This window comes from Vanessa cardui, chromosome 2 (genome assembly GCF_905220365.1).
Source record: "Vanessa cardui chromosome 2, ilVanCard2.1, whole genome shotgun sequence".
NCBI classification, from domain to species: Eukaryota; Metazoa; Arthropoda; class Insecta; order Lepidoptera; family Nymphalidae; genus Vanessa; species Vanessa cardui.
Window position 1 is genome coordinate 1,153,656 of NC_061124.1, and position 19,954 is coordinate 1,173,609.

General features: G+C 31.2%; 1 protein-coding gene across 1 annotated transcript; it reads right to left on the reverse strand.

Moving 5' to 3' along the window:
- Positions 1-372: 372 nt before the first annotated feature.
- LOC124541998 lies at positions 373-19,790 on the reverse strand. The gene is made up of 7 exons (XM_047119952.1): positions 19,483-19,790; positions 16,504-16,657; positions 14,473-14,558; positions 8,178-8,261; positions 3,150-3,277; positions 2,489-2,584; positions 373-1,262 (listed from the first exon to the last, which is right to left on the reverse strand). The coding sequence occupies exons 2-7, from the start codon at positions 16,636-16,638 to the stop codon at positions 766-768; spliced, it is 1,026 nt and encodes a 341-aa protein (XP_046975908.1). The 5' UTR covers positions 16,639-16,657; positions 19,483-19,790; the 3' UTR covers positions 373-765.
- Positions 19,791-19,954: the final 164 nt, after the last annotated feature.

Genomic DNA, 19,954 nt, shown 5'->3' on the forward strand with positions numbered 1-19,954 from the left:
TGGGTACCGAACACTGGTCTCGGCGAAAGTAAAAACCATATACTATTAACTAGCTCAATTATTTAAGTTCCCTGATACAAACAAAAAGCCTAGTCTTCAAAAATATCCTAATGCGATACAAACTCAAAATCATGTCCGAATCTCAGAAGTAGCGTTTTAGTGTGATGTAACCGCGCCCGCCGTATGATGTGATTATTTGAAACAAAAAAAAGAATAGTTTTAAGGTAGGCTAAGATATTATTTTATTATTCATTAAAATGTTCTATTATGAATAAAAAATTACGAAAATTGTTCATTGTGTTTAATTTTACTAAAGCTTTTTACAATATAAAGGAAAAATTTTGAAATATTAAAAAAAAAAAACATTTTAAATACCTAATAATTCATACACTATTTATTTACAACGCATTTTTGATACATTAATGGGCACCAATCAACAATAAATTAGTTTCTAATGTATAAATCAAAATGGCATCCTAACTGAAGATCGGCAATATATATATCTATTTGTTCTTTATTTATAACTAAATACTTATATTTACTGGAACACACATTTATTGCTTTTTACTATTGCAATGTATTAGAGTTTACATTGAGCAATGCGTACAAAGATAACAATATGAATACAAATCATTTTCGTTAAAAACAAAACTTAAAACTCTATATACTTTAAAACATAAACCTGTACAAACATATCAATAACTTGTAAATATATCTATGAGCCTCTATACAAAACTAATTATAGCACATTATAACAATTAGACGTCACTTTATTATCTGTTCCTGACTCTCACTCGGCGCTGCTTTCACGTTATGGCAACACGTTATCTGCGGACTGTCTTCTCTACTTTTGAATTCGACTTTTGTTTCGGAGCAGTCGTCATTACTCTCAGTTTCGTGGATCACGACGGTCGTATTCTGACTAGTTTTGCAGCATTTTTCGTCCTTTTGTTCCTGTTTTTTACAACATCCATGATCACTGCGCAAGAGTTGTGTGTCTTCCACACTCGGACTGTCCTCCTTCTCACTACTACTGTTATGACACTGTCTCGTCCCAGCTAGTAACTTTTTCGCCCTGGCAACCTTTGATGGACACTTTTTGGCGCCATAGTGGCATGTAGTGTTGCTACTTTCCCCTGCATCTTGTGAAGTGCTGACGGGGAAATAATGCGATGGCTGTATGCACGTTCTCGTCTGACATATGAACAAATCGGACTCTGAGCTAATGGGCGAGTCTAAAAGCGGCGGAGTTGTGTTTTCAGCTGAAAAAAAAGACATTATAAATTAGTTTAATAAAATATAGAATTGTGTACCTATTGGTGTAATTAAGAAGCTTCTCAATGGGTTGATGGTGTCGATACGAAGGCAAAATCTATAATAATATATATTTGACAAATGAAGTAAATAAGATGAGCAACGTAAAATAAAATCATACAGAAAAAATACATAAATAAAAATGAAGCAAAACATAATTGCATTTTTCACGAGTGCTAACTAAGTGCAAAACCTCTAAAAAAGTTACAAAGATTAATCTCTATACGTCTGTATGTACTACGCAATATACTGTGTAGAGGAAATAGAGGATCAGGAAAAAGGATAAGGAGGATTCTACTATAGCTAAAATAACTCTCTACGGAACGGAAATGAAATATTGAGTAAGGTTACCAGACAATTATTAAAATACCAAGGCTCAAAGCTAATAAATAGCTGTGAAAATTATTTATTCCAATTACATTATGGTAACGCTAAATTGTATCGTATTATAAATGAATCTTTTAAAAATGCTACAACTTGTTTTTAATTGCAGTGTTCCAATTGTTAAAAATATCACAATAAGTTATTCCTTTTTTAAATCTGGCAACCTTAGTCAAAATTAGGGGTATGTCATTTGGGTATCCTGTACTTGGGACGGTAGGAGTCATGTCCGAGCGTGGTGTCGGCCTGCTGGAGCTCCAGTGCGTCGAGCTGCTTGCACAGCTTGCCTTCGCACACTTCCCAGCTACACTTCTCAGTGTTGCAGCGGTCTGGGAGTGGGGATGGGATCGTTGCGTATCATTTTAAAACGCTTCTCTGAATATCCGTCGATAATGAAATAAATGTACAATTACACTTGGATTCTATACGTAGTGGACTGATTTTTGTGGGTAGATTTTGATGGGATGAAATAATATTGAATATAATTTTACATAAAAGCGGCCACCGATATTTTATTTCTTGTTTAATTTAAGCTTAGTTCAGATCTTGACTCGAGTGTTAGAAATTAGAATATTGAGTTACTATGATAATTAATTAACAAAAAACAATCGAACATTTCCAGAAAGATTTTAAATGAAATATAAGAAACATTAACACATACATAATTAAGGATCAGATTTAGCAAAATAAATGTGAATTCAACAATGGGGGGGGGGGGGCAATGTTCTTGTTATTCAAGCTATTTGACGATGGAGGAGCCAGGTGTACGTCATTAGTACTAAATATGTTTTACCTGTGTCGTCGCACTCCGGCGTACAAATAACTAACCGCTTGGTACTGAAGCACTGCATCTGTAATCGGGTTAACTTCGTCCCGAAAAGGAAATACCCTATAAATAAAAAAATATTGTTACATCATTTCTTAGTGTTTTTTATGTCCATAATTATTACGAGTTATAGTTGTTAAAAAGTAGTCGCTATAGCAATAACAAAAAAAAAACTAGGATGTAGATATAAAAGCCAAAAAAGGCGGCGAGGCTTGCCTGATACGAATACTTCGTCATAAAAGTCTGCTGTTTGTAGCGATCGCGAAAGCATTAAAAGATCGTACGCATTGATGATAAAACACTAGCCTGCCCAGCTTCGCATTGGTGCAATAATGATACCAAAATACATTACAGATTTTTTTTTATTTACAAAAACGCATTAGAAACTTCTAAATTTATCTGTTTTTATTTACTATATTATCCATGTATTATATTATACAAAAAAACCCCCCTCCCGAATCACTCTATCTATTAAAAAAACTGCATAAAAATTCGTTTCGTGATTTTAAAGATCTAAGTATAACGGAAAGACAGCGCTGAACAACTTTGTTTTATACTACGTTATGATTAACAAATATTGGCCAACTAAAAAGACGAGACGACTGGTCTGCCTCTATTGCATACACACCGAGCATCATTCCGAAGACCACAGCCAAGATCAGGTGCACGTTGTAAATCATGACGGTGAGCATGAGCAGGTACCCGACCACGTTGTGCAACACGAACACCGTCGTCTGGTGCGTGTTCACCAACGTTCTGGAAGCACTCCACACTTAGGGCCACCCGGTCAACTTGACAAATGCGGTACTTCACTGTTATAGCATAATTACTGGGCAAAGGCACAGATTGTGTAATGTGTTATATCAATGTGTTTGATACAATAGCCTGTAAATTCCCACTGCTGGGCTAAAGGCCTCCTCTCCCTTTGAGGAGAAGTTTTGGAACATATTCCACCACGCTGTTCCAATGCGGGTTGGTGGAACACACATGTGGCAGAATTTCTATGAAATTTGTCAAATTATTTTATTCTTGTCATATATCATATTCGAGATAATTCCAGAAAACAAGTAAAGTATATCAAACGAAAAGGAAAAAATCTATACTGCCAATGAAGATTATTAAAGACCCAATTATTGATTGAATAAATTACAAAAGCCTTTTTCTAAGACCTAATGCTTTATGATAATGAATACGTATGGAGAAAATTAGGAGTTAATAAGACTTGATTGTGAAATAATATAGCTGTTTTATTCTCATTTCAAATTTCATCCGATACCTACCTACAATCCTAACGAAGCAGGCAATTAACTTCAAGCACGATAAATCAAAATCAAAGTATACTTTATTCAAGTGGGCTTTTACAAGCACTTTTGAATCGTCATTTAACAATTAAGTGAAGCTACCACCGGTTCGGAAAGCAGATTCTACCGAGAAGAACCGGCAAGAAAATCAGTAGTTACTCTTTTTCAACATTAAAAAAAATACAGTCATGTTAGTTATTACAATTATTAAATTAATGTATCCTGCCTGGAAGTCAACAGGTATTAATTCCACGCTTTTTTATCATCTACAAAATCTTGTATCAAATACGCCTTTTTCACTAATGTATTTTTTATAAACGACTTGAATTTACGAGACGGCAAAGTTAAAAATGTCTGTGGAATTTTATTATAGAAATGGATACCTTGCCCCAAGAAAGATTTATTGACTTTGCGGAGTCGGAAACTTGGCGTTATAAGCTTATCCTTACTTCTAGTGCATATACAATGTTTATCACTGATTTTATCAAAGTTATCAATGTTACTGTGAATATACATGATATTGTTGTAAATATATTGCGACGCAAAAGTGAGTATTCCTACTCTGTTAAAAACATCCCGAAGAGAGTCTCTAGCTCCAAGATTATAAATAAACCGAATTGCTCTCTTTTGTAAAATAAAGACAGATTCAATGTCTGCAGCGTTACCCCAAAGTAATATGCCATATGACATAATAGTGTGAAAATAACCAAAATAAACTAAACGAGCGGTATCAATATCAGTTAGTTGTCTAACTTTTCTAACCGCGTATGCTGCGGAGCTGAGTCTCCCTGTTAAGGACGACAACTGGGGACTCCACTGAAGTCTGGAATCCAATTCTATTCCCAAGAACACCGTAGTATCGGCTACATCAAGCGGGCCACCGCTTAAAGATATATTATAATTTTGCTTTCTAACATTGGGTAGGGTAAAAACTACACATTTTGTTTTTTGAGTATTCAAAACCAAATTATTTACATTAAACCAATCTTGTATCTGTGATAAGGCACCGTTCACATCGTCATCGTCAGTTTTTTTCCTGTCAACCTTAAAAATCAGTGAAGTATCGTCAGCAAACAATACTATATCACAAATACCTTTAACAAAGAAAGGAAGGTCATTTATATATACTAGAAATAGAAAGGGACCCAAAATTGAACCTTGTGGAACAGCCATTTTTAGCGTAGATCCAGTAGACTTTATTCCATTAATGAAAACTTGCTGGATTCTTTGACTTAAGGGGACTACATGAGCTAAATGCAAGTTTTAAAATGCCAAAAAGTATATAATCCAATGCAATAAACCAAATGAAAAAAATATATGTTAATCTTCAGGATAGATGCTAGTTATTAATTGTGTTGAAAACATGATGTAATTAATTTGGTACGATAGAAAAAAATCGCAAAGTTACCTCTAAAAAAGTCTTTTTTTGTTTTTTAACTACACTTATATACCTTCAATAATTTTGGTCTTTTGTCAGATTATTCTACAAACAATATACTAAAAATTTATTATCTTAATTATTTAGTAAAATCAATAGATTTTTTTTAAATCAGATTTTCTAATTTTCGACCAAAATGCGTAAGCATGTGTGCGTGAGACACTGCCGGCCGAGGCCTGTTGCTATACAGACGTGTCGCTCTTTTCACCGCATCGTTGCGAATAAAATCTCGTAGATTTTATTTTTGTGTAATTTTAATTGTAAATTAATTGTCGAATATTATTCTTTTATGTAAATAAATATATTAAGTTAAAATAGTCTAGTTGTAGTTAGCCATTTATTTTTTTGTTAAGTTATTTTTTATAACGTTTAATTTTGTAAACATGGGAAATAAAGTACAATCTGTGAAGAAAACTAAAAAACGTTCATATAAATTAAAAAGCCGAACATATGAAAGATAATATGAAAAGGTAAGAGTATTTAATTAGTAAACATATACATATATATATATTTTATAAATAATGATTATTGGAAACATTTATTAAAAACAATGCAATTAGTTCGCATAGAATCAGATTTTTCGACAGATTTCTTACAGTCACCATGGAGTATTTGGTCAATGCAAGCAAGTCCAAGAAGAATGTGCGGGTTCGATCCCCGCACACTGAACTAAATTTTTATTATTTTTAAAGGACTATATTTAAAAAAAAAAAAAAATTATATATATATATATATATATATATATATATATATATTATAATTATATATATTTTATAATTATTAAAATTTAATTGCTAACAACTATGCATTTATTTTTTCAGAATTAAGAAAATCGAAAAAAAATAACACGGAAGCTATTTCTATTACGTTAGAGTTTAATTTTATCTATTTTGTTTATAATAGGAAATATAGTTATGTATGGATGAAATTAAAAATTAGTAAATAAATACAAATTAGCACATCACATGAATATTTAGTGGTGCTTGCCTGGGTTTGAACCCGCAATAAGATGCGCGCGTTCTACCCACTGGGCCATCTTGAAATATGTAATTGTTGTGAACCAAAGAACTAAAATATTTAGAAGTGTCATATACGTAATTCAATATTTTTTAAAGATTGGAAATAGTATCAATTGAAAAATTTTAGCTCGTAGCTTCAGTGAAAGTGTTTGAAATATTGATTGCAAGTATCCAAGATATTTTAATAACAAACGACGACGAACGAATAATTAAAAAAAATATTTTAATAAAAAAATTGAAACGAAATTTATTTGTTTTTTTGTTAAACCAAAAATAAAAATATTTGAATTTAATTGAATCAGTTTTATTTCAAATATCAGTCAAAAACAATACAAATAATTCTAATATCCAAACTATTTTTATGAGATTTATGACTAAACCCACTGTGACCGAGTTAACCAATAATTCTACTAAACCGACTTGACGATATTATTTTTATAGTAACTTTTTGATGCTGACTTTTTTAACTTAATTTTTTTTCTTTGTGTACCGATATTAGTAAAACGAACAAACTCTACGCTTTTTGTCAATGTACAAATTACGAACAGTTCCAATATTATTTAATAAATCGCTTAACAAACTTACAAAATTTAAAAATAGGTACGATTTAATATTTAGTATTACAACTAATTGAATTGATACAGTAAAAATTAAAGAAAAAAATGTTTAAATTAACTATTTTTTGTACATAAAATAATAATAATTTAAGTTTAATTAATTCAGTTTAATTTTATCATAATTTTTTAAATGACACAAAGAAATTAAAATAATTCTGTTGTCCTGTCTATTTTTATGAAATCTATGATTGATAGAATTGATAGAATTGACTTCGCTTCGCTTTCGCTCGGCGCGGCGCGCGGCGGTTCGGCGCCATCTGTTGGAATATTCAGGCGTAACCTCGCCGCCTCGCTAAGCGTAGTGCGCGCGGGGACATGCCGTTTTTGTCGTTAGTGTAAGTGTGTGCGCGTGATTCTCAAGGGCAATTAGCTCCTGTAGTCCCCTTAAGTATGAAGCAATGAGATCAAGAGCCCTACCTTTAACGCCGTAATATTTGAGCTTATAAAGAAGCGTAGCGCGTGTTCTACACAATCAAATGCTTTAGATAAATCACAGAATACTCCAATAGCATTCTGTGATTTCTCCCAAGCATCGTAAATATGCTTAAGAAGCGCAATTCCCGCATCAGTTGTTGATAAAATAAAATATAAACAAGTGAATACTGAGTGAACATGAACACTTCGCCTGATTTGAATTTCGATCTTCGAGGTTATTTAGCTTTAGTGTCTCAAGATTTGAAATTTCTATCCGCCATCTAGACGATTTAACGTCAGCAGTTATCTTTCACACAGGTGACCTAGCAGCTAGCGTTAGTCACAGAATATGACTAAGTGGTACCCTTTCTCCCCACTTAAATTTCAAAATGGATAATAGAATAAAATATTTCATTCAACCAAATATGTTTAATGCAATTTAATGTTCAAATAATTGAGATCGAGATGGCCCAGTGGTTAGATCTTGGTGTGGTGGGTGATTGCGGGTTCAAACCCAGGCAGGCACCGCTTTTTTCATGTGCTTAATTTTATTAATCTTTATAATTCATCTCGTGCTCAGCGGTAAATGAAAACATCGTGAGAAAACCTGCATGTGACAAATTTCATAGAAATTCTGCCACATGTGTATTCCACCAACCCGCATTGGAAAAGCGTGGTGGAGTATGTTCCAAAACCTTCTTCTCAAACGGAGAAGAGGCCTTTAGCCCAACAGTGGGAATTTACAGGCTGTTGTTGTTGTTGTTCAAATAATCCTGTTTATTATAAGACTAAAGTCACTAGTGACACTTTATTCTTGCTTGATAAATATGAATCAAGAGATATATTAACTGAGAAAATTGAATATACCTGACACGAAATGACGCCCATCGGCTGACTTGACCGGAATTGGTGTTGCGGCTAGTCGTTGGCTCCATGGCACTACCGGGATCCCTATAAACAAATTAATAATCTATACTTATACAAATAATGAGCTGAGATGGCCCAGTGGTTAGAAAGCGTGCATCTTAACCGATGATTGCGGCTTCAAACCCAGGCAAACACCACTATATGTATGTGCTTAACACGTTCACTGCCACCTAAATTTTTCCTATGCTCATAGCGATGCCGCCATACATAATGCCGCGAACACGCTAAGCGTGTCCCCGGCATCGCTAGATAAATTGTATGGACAAGCGTAGCGTGTCCACTGGCACAGGAACAAAAAAATGATAATTTTTTTGTTAAAACGGTCTTTGTTAGTTAATATTTCTTGTGTTATGCAATAATTAAGGTGTTTAGAATGATGTTGTCAGTGTTTTATCCCGGAATTATGACAAAAAACCGCTTTTATGGTAACTAAACATCATAATGAATCAGTGGTTGTAAAACTTTTTAATAAATTCCCACATATCATATTTATATTGGTGTCGAATTTGATATATACTTTTTATCGCGTTATGATTTAGTTCGTATTTCAATAAAAAAATTGTTCATGATATATACTGTTACCTGTTATCTACTGTTGTATCCCTGCAAAGGACGCGGGTCAGTTTGAAAGTAGCAAGGTATAATCAAATAAAATAAAATAGAACTTTCAATACAAATTAAAACAGAGTTTAAATTTCGCTTCATAAAGTGTCCATAAAAATCCACCTTCTTTTTTGTTTTCTCAAATACATACTTATTAATTTCTAAAATCAATTTTTATCTCACTTGTTTCGTTCACTTTCTTATTAGTTGCTAGAAATGTTCAAAGGTCATAGGATATCGATTCGGTGCACATGTCTTGATATAATAATAAAGAACAATTAAATAAGTAATAATTAATAAACAAATAATTAAAAAATAATCAAGCTTCTTGTAAGCTAAACTCGTTTTATTGTTTCATTACTTCAATTCTTGTAACACGAATTTGAAGTTGACATGAGTTTACATTTTTAAGGTAAATCAGCCTTATTTAGTGTTTAATTTTATATATTTGGTGTATGTATGTGGTAGTTAATGATTAATCGAACTAACATATAGGTACTTGTAATACATAATCAGTATCAACATAACACAAAGTAAGACAATTTAGTATAAACTTTGTTATTAAATAGGAATGGCAGAATTACGGCTTATATAGTTTTCAACCGACTTCCAAAAGGAGGAGGTTATCAATTCGATTCAATAACTATAACTACATTATTTAATCGTAAATCGACTTTTAAGTAGTCTAATATTTTTCATTTCATTTAACTTAGGAAGACTCTAAAAAATATGTTGAATACGCAATTATTTTTATTACTTTTTCGTGCATATTAATTTGTTTTAAAATAGTGTTTTGTTTGAAGTCGGTTTTTCTTTTTGTTAAAATTTTTATTTATATTTTTTTATACTACAAAGGTGTATAAATTTTTATAATAATAGATATTTGTACAAAAAAAAAATGTAACAAAGTTCCGCAAATTTGAGAAAACAATAACAAAATTAGTTCAATTTTCAACAAATTGGTAATAAGCCATAAATAAAATGTGGTTTGTTGAAAAAACAGTTTGACAATCTATGATTATCCTTAATAAGTGAACAAGCCTAGCGTGTCGCCGGCATTACGAAAGACATTTTTTTGTAAAATAAAAAAAAAATATTATTTTTAACGGGCCACTTAAAAACTCAGTAGCTTATCGCTTGAAGATTGCACACAATTAGTTTGAATGAATAATTTAGCCTAGTTTTTAAGATATCACTGAAATTCTTAGAACAAGCCTAGCGTGTTCGCGGCGTGGCTATAGAAATTCGCATGAACACGCTAGGCGTGTCGCTGGCACTGAACGTGTTAATTTGTGTTTATAATTCATCTAGTGCTCGGCGGTGAAGGAAAACATCGTGAGGAAACCTGCATGTGTCTAATTTCATCGATATTCTGCCACATGTGCATTTCACCAACACGCATCGGAACAGCGTGGTGGAATATGTTCCAAACCCGTCCCGAATAGTCCAAGATCAAAGTGCCCCCAAACTACTCATTTTAGTTACTAGTTTGAAACTTGCAGGCGTCTGGGAGAAAAATTAGCCCATCGGATTAGTCTGGCAAAGGGCCTTGAAATAATAATATGAGTAATATATGCAAAAAATACAGGCTACATAGATATGTAGCCTGTATTTTTTGCATATAGTATGTATGCCTGTATTTTTTGCATATAGTGCCCCAGACTTGACAGATGTCAAGTCTGGGGCACTGGGATCTTATTCTAAAACAGCGGTCGGTAACACGCGGCCAATGCAATGAGTTGACAATTATGACAGGTACCATACGAGAAATAGCCTCTAAAATGCAACCTTACACTGAAATTTGTGTAAAATCAGTTTCCTATTTAGGTAGCTTGTATTTTTAAAATCTCTTTTTTTCTTGTTTTTTTAGCTATATAGTCCAAACAATTCTGTATCTTTTAACTATTATTAATAGCATTTTTAATTTTTCTATGAAATATGACTAATTAATATTAATTATGCGTAGGTATATTGGGCTTGTAAGGTTAATATCATGACTGCGGCCAATAGTTTATTTTGCCACTTTGTAGTAACCCTTGCCTACCAAGAGATTGCCGACCGCTGTTCTAAAACATAACTAGACTACCGTTTGTGTCAGTGAAACATTAGATCGTGAAATACTTATGAATTAGGTATGTGTAGGTCAAGTTTTGCAACTCAATTAAATCAGCCAGATTGGGCTGAAATTAAGTAACTTTCAGTGCTTATGATTTTATTCGTTTCAATACAAATATTAAATTAAACCTTCAGTTTGAATAGTCTTTTTTTTATAATCACTTTATTTTTTAAATTTTGAAGTTTTCAATACAATATTGCATATAGCATAATACTTAGAAATATAAAATAGGTAGAATAATTTACCAACAATGATGTGTATTTTTTAATCAAGTTAACTTGAACTTCATAAGTTGATTAATCTAGTTAAAATCCATTCACATTCATTCTGTTGGGTAGTTGGTCAACGATACAAGGTCTCACATGGTTTAGAATTTAGAACGTGTTGCCAACAAGCCGACAAATTCTCGACCGAGGTCAACTTTACGACAAAATCGTAGTAACTGTTATTATATGTAAATTATTCGGATTTAAATGTGAAATTATAATTAATTTAACAGCTTTACGTTTCACCTATTTTATTACGTTTCAGAAATTTTTTATACTTTAAACTTTAATACTTAACGTGTGCAATTACATTATATCCACTAATATATATTTTAATATTTAAATTTAGGACAAAATAAATATAACTTTGTCCTACGGGGTAATATTTTAAAAACATGTCACCTGTCTTATTGCTTCCACTGGTCGTGAAAGGATTTATACTCTAGTTACCTGTGCCTATTGCAACCAAAAGAGGAATAAGAACAAATAAACAACGTCTGACATCGAATTCACTCAATGATTCAGTTTAAACAGATAAGCTAAACAATGTCTTTTTCAATGACGAAGCAATCGGAAATATGGAAGTTAAAGTAGATATTATAAGTGCAATGATTGTGCTGTATTATAAATAAAGAACCTCCTGGTTGTTGTGAAAGGTCGTCAATAAATTGAGATATAATACCTTTTTTATCAAATGAAATAATATTATGTATCCAATTATTTATTTCCGAAACACTAGGTACTAAAGATTACACATAGCAAATGTGGTATCATTTAAAAAGACTTGTTTTACTAGCACGCTCATGTATCTATAACTTTTTAATGACAGTTGTTTAACTGTCAATAAAAGGTTAAATACAAACGGGTTTAAATACATATACCCTGTAATAAACTCAACTCAAACTACTTTAAACAGCCGTACGCAATACGTCACATCCGCAAGAGAAACTACGATGGAGGTATATTATTTAAAACACGTTTTAGTAATGAAATACCTATGTTTTGTTTATTTATATTATCTTACGCTAAGCGAATACAGTAAATGTTTGTTGGAGATAACATTTTATCTCACAATACATGATGCCGGTATCAGGCTTTGTAAAATTATATTGGCTCATTGAAGTAAGATTAAATAGAGGTCTGTAACCTTTTACCAAAATTAATGGAATACTTTTACCAAATAATAATGGGAGCCTTTGAACAAGCACGTCTTTCGGTAAGTATAATTTAATACTTGAATATTTTTTTTATTAAATCAAAACAGACTAGAGACATAAATAGTGCATCCCAAAGTCCGTTTAAAAATTAAAATACTCGTTATGGAAGAGTGTTTTTAAAAGCGATTTCTTTCTTTAATCGTCACGTTAAAGTATTAATTTAAATATAAAGCTATCACCAGTTCTGAATACCAATGAGAGATAGCGTGCCAAATTCCCTTATAAAAAGTTTGAACGCATAACAGTTCATGGAAACGTACACACTTTACATAGTCCAGAAAGACATAATTATTAATACCATATTAAACGAGAATTTATATAATTTTAATATAATTTATCATCTATATTGATTTATTGTACCAGGTCAAAAAATATCCAAGTCAATCAATTTTAAACCATGTTTCTACGAACATTTTTTTGTATAACATATCTTAAAAAGTAAATAAGTATTTTTATAAATTTTAATAATAACCTCAATCAATCTTACCTAACATACCAACCTACATAGTAAACTACGCGGCCTTCAAAACTGTTACACCGGGTAAAATAATTCATTTCAATAAGAATATTTACTGAATGTTATCAATCGGCGGCACAAAATCAAAATAAACTTCATTCAAGTAGGCTTTTACAAGCACTTTTGAATCGTCATTGTGATGCTACCACCGGTTCGGAAAGTAGATTCTACGGAGAAGGTCCGGCAAGAAACAATATACAAGGCACATATTTTTGTAGACAATCATATTGTACACAATAGGGTATATTCACGGCTTTAAGCTGAGTCAGTGGATTAAGTCACTCGATACATATCGATTTGCAAAATGTCACAAGCATAAAAGTTTGATTATATTTTAATTTCAATAATAAGTAGTCGCTGAGTCTAAAAATATTTTAGTTAGACTTGACAGTGTTTATACGCAGGGCCGTATTAATGGGAGGGCAACCGGGGCAACTGCCCTGGGACATCCACATGAGAGGGGGCCACCGTTTTCAGCAAGTTAACAAATACTGAGATATAGTCAAATTATAATAATGTTACTATTTAATATTTTTAAAGTTACCGATGCAAATACGAAACAAATCATAGCTTATTGATTGAAATAAAAAAAAAACTAATTAATTCATAATAATATAATTATTGTGGTGTTCACGCATCTGTTTGTGCCCTCACTTCTTTGTGGCCCCGGGGCCTCCAGACCTTTAAATCCGACTCTGTTTATACGCCCGTGTCTCGAGATATCGTGCTGGATTTGTAGTTCCATCGTATTATCAATGAGATTGTATATTCACTCACACTTGCGCAATCGGCTATTCCATCCAGTTGGCATAAGATCGCCAATGATGGTATCGGGATCAATCAATCAAATTATGGACATTATATTGACAATTACATTTGTAACACCTGTTTTATTTATTTTCTAATTTATAGAAATATACAATTCTAAAAACGCCGTGATCAATATGAATTTATAAACGATCCGTTGCGCTTTCTTTTTTGAGAAATCTATTGGTATAAGGGTAAAATTTATAAATTTTATGTTATTTTTGTAAACGAGATACAAAATATATTTTATTTAAATAAGATATTTTACATAATATTGAAAATTGAACACACGCATACAAAATTTTAATATAAACAAAAGTCAATTATTATAGTTCTATTTTCAAAAATAATATCTTCCGACCAATTAAACCTCCTTACTGACTTCATATGAGAAACTTAGGCAGTCCGTAGTATGTTTGCCACAATCAAATAAATCAACGCATATCCTAAGTTTATTTATTTATTGTAAAAAGTTACACCATCGACTTATCACTAAACACTTTAAAAAAAATAAAATATTTAATATGGGTAACATTCGAGATGATACATCTTTATAGGTGTAAACAACATTGGTTGCATGGTACTCACGAACAACTGAACTCCTTTGAGGATATTATTGCATATTATTGCACTAATATGTTATAATAAGATAGAAGTTTTTTTAGATACATTTATTTTCAATTGAGATATATATCATGATAATGCTTACCGATCACATAGCAGATTTCTTCTCTCATCTGATCGATACGGGTACAGTTTCTTGTGAGCTTCTTTTTGAACTCCCGCTAGGTACACCTAAGGACAAATACATATTATTATTGCAGCTTTTTTTTAAAATATCGATGTGAAGATAATGAGCTGAAGACTCAGAATCATGACGGAGATGTATGTTTGATAAGCCAGATGCACACCGGAGATGCCTCGCTTCTCTACTGATTTATGATGATTTTGATAGATTTTATAACAACAATCTTTAAACTTTTAATATAATTCTGTGTGACTTCTATGAAACACAAAAAAAAAAGTTTTTATACAATCTGTTACGACTTATTTTCTCGGGCTAGTTTTGGCTATAGGTTGAAGTAATATTTTACAACACATTGAATTCTACATTTTTTATTGTTAACAATAATACAGAAATAAATACTAAACAACTTGACAAATATAGAGAGAGACTAGATAATTTAAATTAAAACATCATTGTTTGAATCATAGAGACGTGTGCAATATGTTTAGCCTTTAAGGCCAAAAGTGTCGCGATAACAATTGCCAACTAAGCTTATGCCAAGAATATTGGATGATAACCACACTTTATAGAAGGATATCGCACTCAACAAAGTTACTCTTTCATTTTAATTTATTGCTGGTACATACAATAATAGCCTGTAAATTTCCCACTGCTGGGCTAAAGCCTCCTCTCCCTTGAGGAGAAGGCTTGGAACATATTGGAGTGTGTTCCACGCTGTTCCTATGCGGGTTGGTGGAATACACCAACCAATCATCGGTTAAGATGCACGCGTTCTAACCACGGGGCCATCTCTGCTCTGTACTGTCGGTACTCGGTACATATTGAAAATAATTGTTACTCATTTATTATTTTATATCAGTAAACAATTTACAGTTGTGTGATTGCATATAGTGTCCTTCTGACCGATTTCGCTTTGTGATGCGTCTGATTTGGTACCACCACTACCACTTATCGCATATTCTTCCACCAAACTGCAATACTTAGTTATGTGAAGCATGAGTAAGCCAATGTAACTACAGTCACAAGAGCGTAATACCTTAGTTGGATGCTGAAGTTTGTGGTGCATTAGCGATGATTGGAGGTTAAAATGCATATGATGGTGATTGCTAAACATAAGATGTCCGATTCGATTGACTACTAAGAAAAAACTTCACAAATGGGTGCGAAAACAAATGAAATTCTCGAAATTAGTTTAATAATCGATTAACTCCATGCAACCGACAAAATATAGACACGGAACGGCTCATTAACACTTTTTGGTTTTCGTAAATCAAATAAATTTTATCGAAGTAAACTTTACAATAAAGCATTTATAATCTTCAATAATTAAACTCTGCCATCGTTTCACCATCATCATCGTTTACCGTATGCAAGCGGAAGGCAGTGGTTATAAGACTTATAAGTGTACTTTTGTTACCAAATCAAAGTGTTTAAAAATGTCTCAAGACATGTACTCGTATAAACGATACTTTTAATTTTCCCTTATCAGGCAAAGGTCCTTCATAATGATATTAATCAAATGTCAAAATTACATTTAAATAGTACATTAATATTTTTTTCTTTTTTGTTACATATGCTCAAAAAAAGGGTGATTGAGTGCCTTTGTTTTCAATTTTGATTGAAACCTTAATCTTAATAAGATTACCTTGAATTTATAAGAGTGCAAACATGATTAATGTTTTGTATGTGTACGTGTACGAAGTGAAACATTGGATATATAAATTTAATCAATCATTATTTATACTATGTACAAGCACAATGTTTACAGGGAAAGACAAGACTTGTGTGATTTTAGCTTAAATAATAGTGCATTAGTTATTTATGTATGAACATTTTTTACTTCATCTTCACTAATCTGCGGCTTATTTCAAATTCAACAAAATATTATTTCAATAAATCATGAAAACATTTAGAATATTTTAATAATAAAAGTCTGATCCATATCCTTCCAGCTAAAAAAATACAGTACATACTTTACGGATACGTTCTTACCTTTGAGCCCTCAAACAGTAAAGCCACGAAGAAAAGCACTATCCATGTAATAGCGAAGGCCCATCGTGTATTTATCGTGAGCCCGGCGAAGAGGAACTCGCCGAGATCGTAGCCGAACCACATCCACATATGCATCTTCGATTCTTCTTTTCACCTGCACCAAGACAAAGACTTCTGATATTGACTACTTCGTAACATTCGTCAGTTATTTAATAAGCAAATAAATTTCGACACAGAAGTCGATATGACCGGAACGATTAATTATTTTTTTTCGACTGCATGAACATAAATTCGTTATTGCTCTAATACATTAAGAAAATTTATCACGACCATTGTCTTCAGCCAAATAACTAGAATCAATTCCGTTATTGTAAACATTAAGAAACAATGGCCGTTTATATTTATAGAATATTAAATGTTAACATAACATCACGAGTCGTAAGCACAAATATATTATAGTAAAACAAAAAAAAACCAAAACTCTATGGTGATTTTAGGTTGCTCTCGTTTTACAATGATTATTATGATATTAGTATTATTCCTTTATTGACAGCAGAATACATAGCATAGTACTTTCTGGAATCGTAAAATCGTTGATATTCGTTCTGGCTAATTTCTGACACAGTCACAATGTTTCATTAGCTGTTTTGGCATTAATTTATGGGTGTACCAATGTCTATGGACATATCAGCATAAACGACCTCAGTATACCAGTAGATAAGATGTAAGTTGTTGTTATTCCGCTCTTACAGCAGAACAATTAGCAATTAACTCTAGTTTAGCATTTGATCCCGACGCAAATTCAATAAAATTTTATATATAGAGTATTAAATAAAAATAAAAAAAAACCGCTGAATTTCTTTCGCCGGTAATACTCAGGTCAGGGTATTTCTTTTCCCGGTGGTAGTATTTAATTTAGATATCAATAAGTAATGCTTCTATATTGAATAAAAAAAATGAGTTTTTTTATAACATTATTTTTAACTCAAAAGCGGATGCTTCGAAAGAACACAAGTTTTTCCGAATCCGATGTGTGATTGAAATAAGATTGTTTAGTTTTACAACAATCGTATTTTTCAACAAGATATTACGATTGTTGTAATATACCAAAATAGCATACTTATTAACTTTTACAAATTACGTTACATTTTCGACGCAAAACCAAAGAAGAATGATAACGTCTTTGAAGTCGTACTGAAGAATTATATTTTATAACAATACTTAAGTTATAATAATATCGATTTTATTTCATTAATAAATATGTTATATAATGACAATGATTTTACTACTTCGATAAAAGTTAACGCTCTATAACGCAATAACTGAAATTTACAAAATAAATTATCTACATCAAAAGAAACTTGCCGAAATTATTATTTTTTAAGTATTTTCAAATGAACCAGCAACTTTCCTTTTTTGTTAAATCAATATTATCAAATGGTCTAGAACATGCATGAGTTTTTTTTTAAAAGAGTTGAATAGAATTGATTGAGTGGATCAGGATTGAAAACTGTAGTCTATAAATTTCATTACTTTCTTTCACATAAATTGACTGAAAATTTAAAAACTAGTAATTTAACAAGCTGGATACAATATAAGCTTTACTGTATGTAACAAAAAAGTAAGAATGTCAACAACTTGTGGGAATCAATTTTAACTTACTTATAAATAAATATTATCTTAATAAGATGAACTGTTTTATTCAAAATGCCTTTAAAATAATTTGGTCCTTTTTATGAGGACACACACCAAAAGCCCAAGAAAATTCAGAACATGCCAAATTTGGAGATGCTCTATAGCTTGTTACTCTTGTAAGAAAAGACCAAAATGGATCAGGTCTATAACATATTTTAGGTTTGTAACTGCCAACATAATGTTTTATAAAAAAAGGTGATATGCCTTGCCAAGGTTTATTGAAGTCATATATGCTCCGAACATGTGCTATATGCTTAAGTGCAGTGGAAAATAGATTACTTTGTGAGTATTAACTTCAAAAGATAAAATCAAAATTGACATTGATTTAAAAACAAGTCTTTTATATTTCCTAAGATAATAAAAAGTATTTAATTATACTATGTACATTGAAGTTATTCTTTAATTACTGAAGTACACTTCCTGTTATTTTGTTACCTAATTAGATAAAGAAATATATTTTTAAATCTCCGATTAACATGTATCATTTGTTTTAATCTATAATAATACTAAGTAAGATTAGTAAACATTAATTTGTAACATTATTAAATATTACATATCTTATCTGAAAGATGTTTATGTTGTATCTAGTATTTATTGTACTACATATTATGTATCATTATGTTGGTATGCATTATTGTATAATATAAAAATGATACTAATACAATATACAAATTTTAGATAATATTTGATTAGAATATATTTTAAAATTAATCTTTACCACATGTGGTCATAACATACAAAACATTACTTTGGTATAAAAATAAAATATCTACTAATATCTCAGAACCATATACTTAAGGTTATTTATGTCTTTAATTTTATGTCTTAAATCAATATATAATAATCTCTAGTATCACTTATGTGGAAAAGGCAGATTCATTAAATAAAATTCTTGATATATATATTTAATTCATTCATACATTTAAATTATTGAGTACAGACTTACTGAATTGAATGCAAGTTTAATATTCAAACTGCAGTTATTTATTCAAAAACAATTAATCAATTATTTAAATTATATTATGACATCCCTACAAGTAGTTCAGGTTCATTTATATGACGAAATTTTAGTTACTTTCTATAGAATTGTAGAAATAACATCAATTTAGTAAAAAAAAAGATAATTATACAATTTTTTTTATTTGAAAGTATCTTCAATCAATTGTTTTTATTTCTATTTATGCTATTATTATCGTTTTGAGTCTATATAATTACAATATAGTATTTGAAAATAATTTATTGAAATATATAAATATCCTTTAAATAAAATTAAACGAAACTCACCTATATAGATAACACTATTAACTGTCTGTACTTCATTTCTATTTACAAATCCATCCTTCTATCACTCGACGAATTCATCGCTATCTTATGGCGATTTATCTAATAGTAAATAATATAATATAAATAACCCACTTTTTAATGCACGTCTCAATGATAAAATGTTATACAGTCAATTTAAACGGCGAGATTATGTCATTTATTTAAAAATGAAAGTGGTAACTTGCTATTTTCATTTAATTTAAACAATTACTGGCTAGTGGTTACAAGTGCAGAACCATGCAGAACTTGAAATATTTATCAATTTATTATGAAAAAGAGGCCAGTTCACTTGTCACCTGTCACTGACAGTTGACAGTTTTAATTATTTTTTAACTTTGACATATGACAATTTGTTTCTATTTCTTTTTGAAAAACAGACAATGAAGATTTTTCTATAAAGTAATCATTTTATTATTGATTAGACTGATTTCAT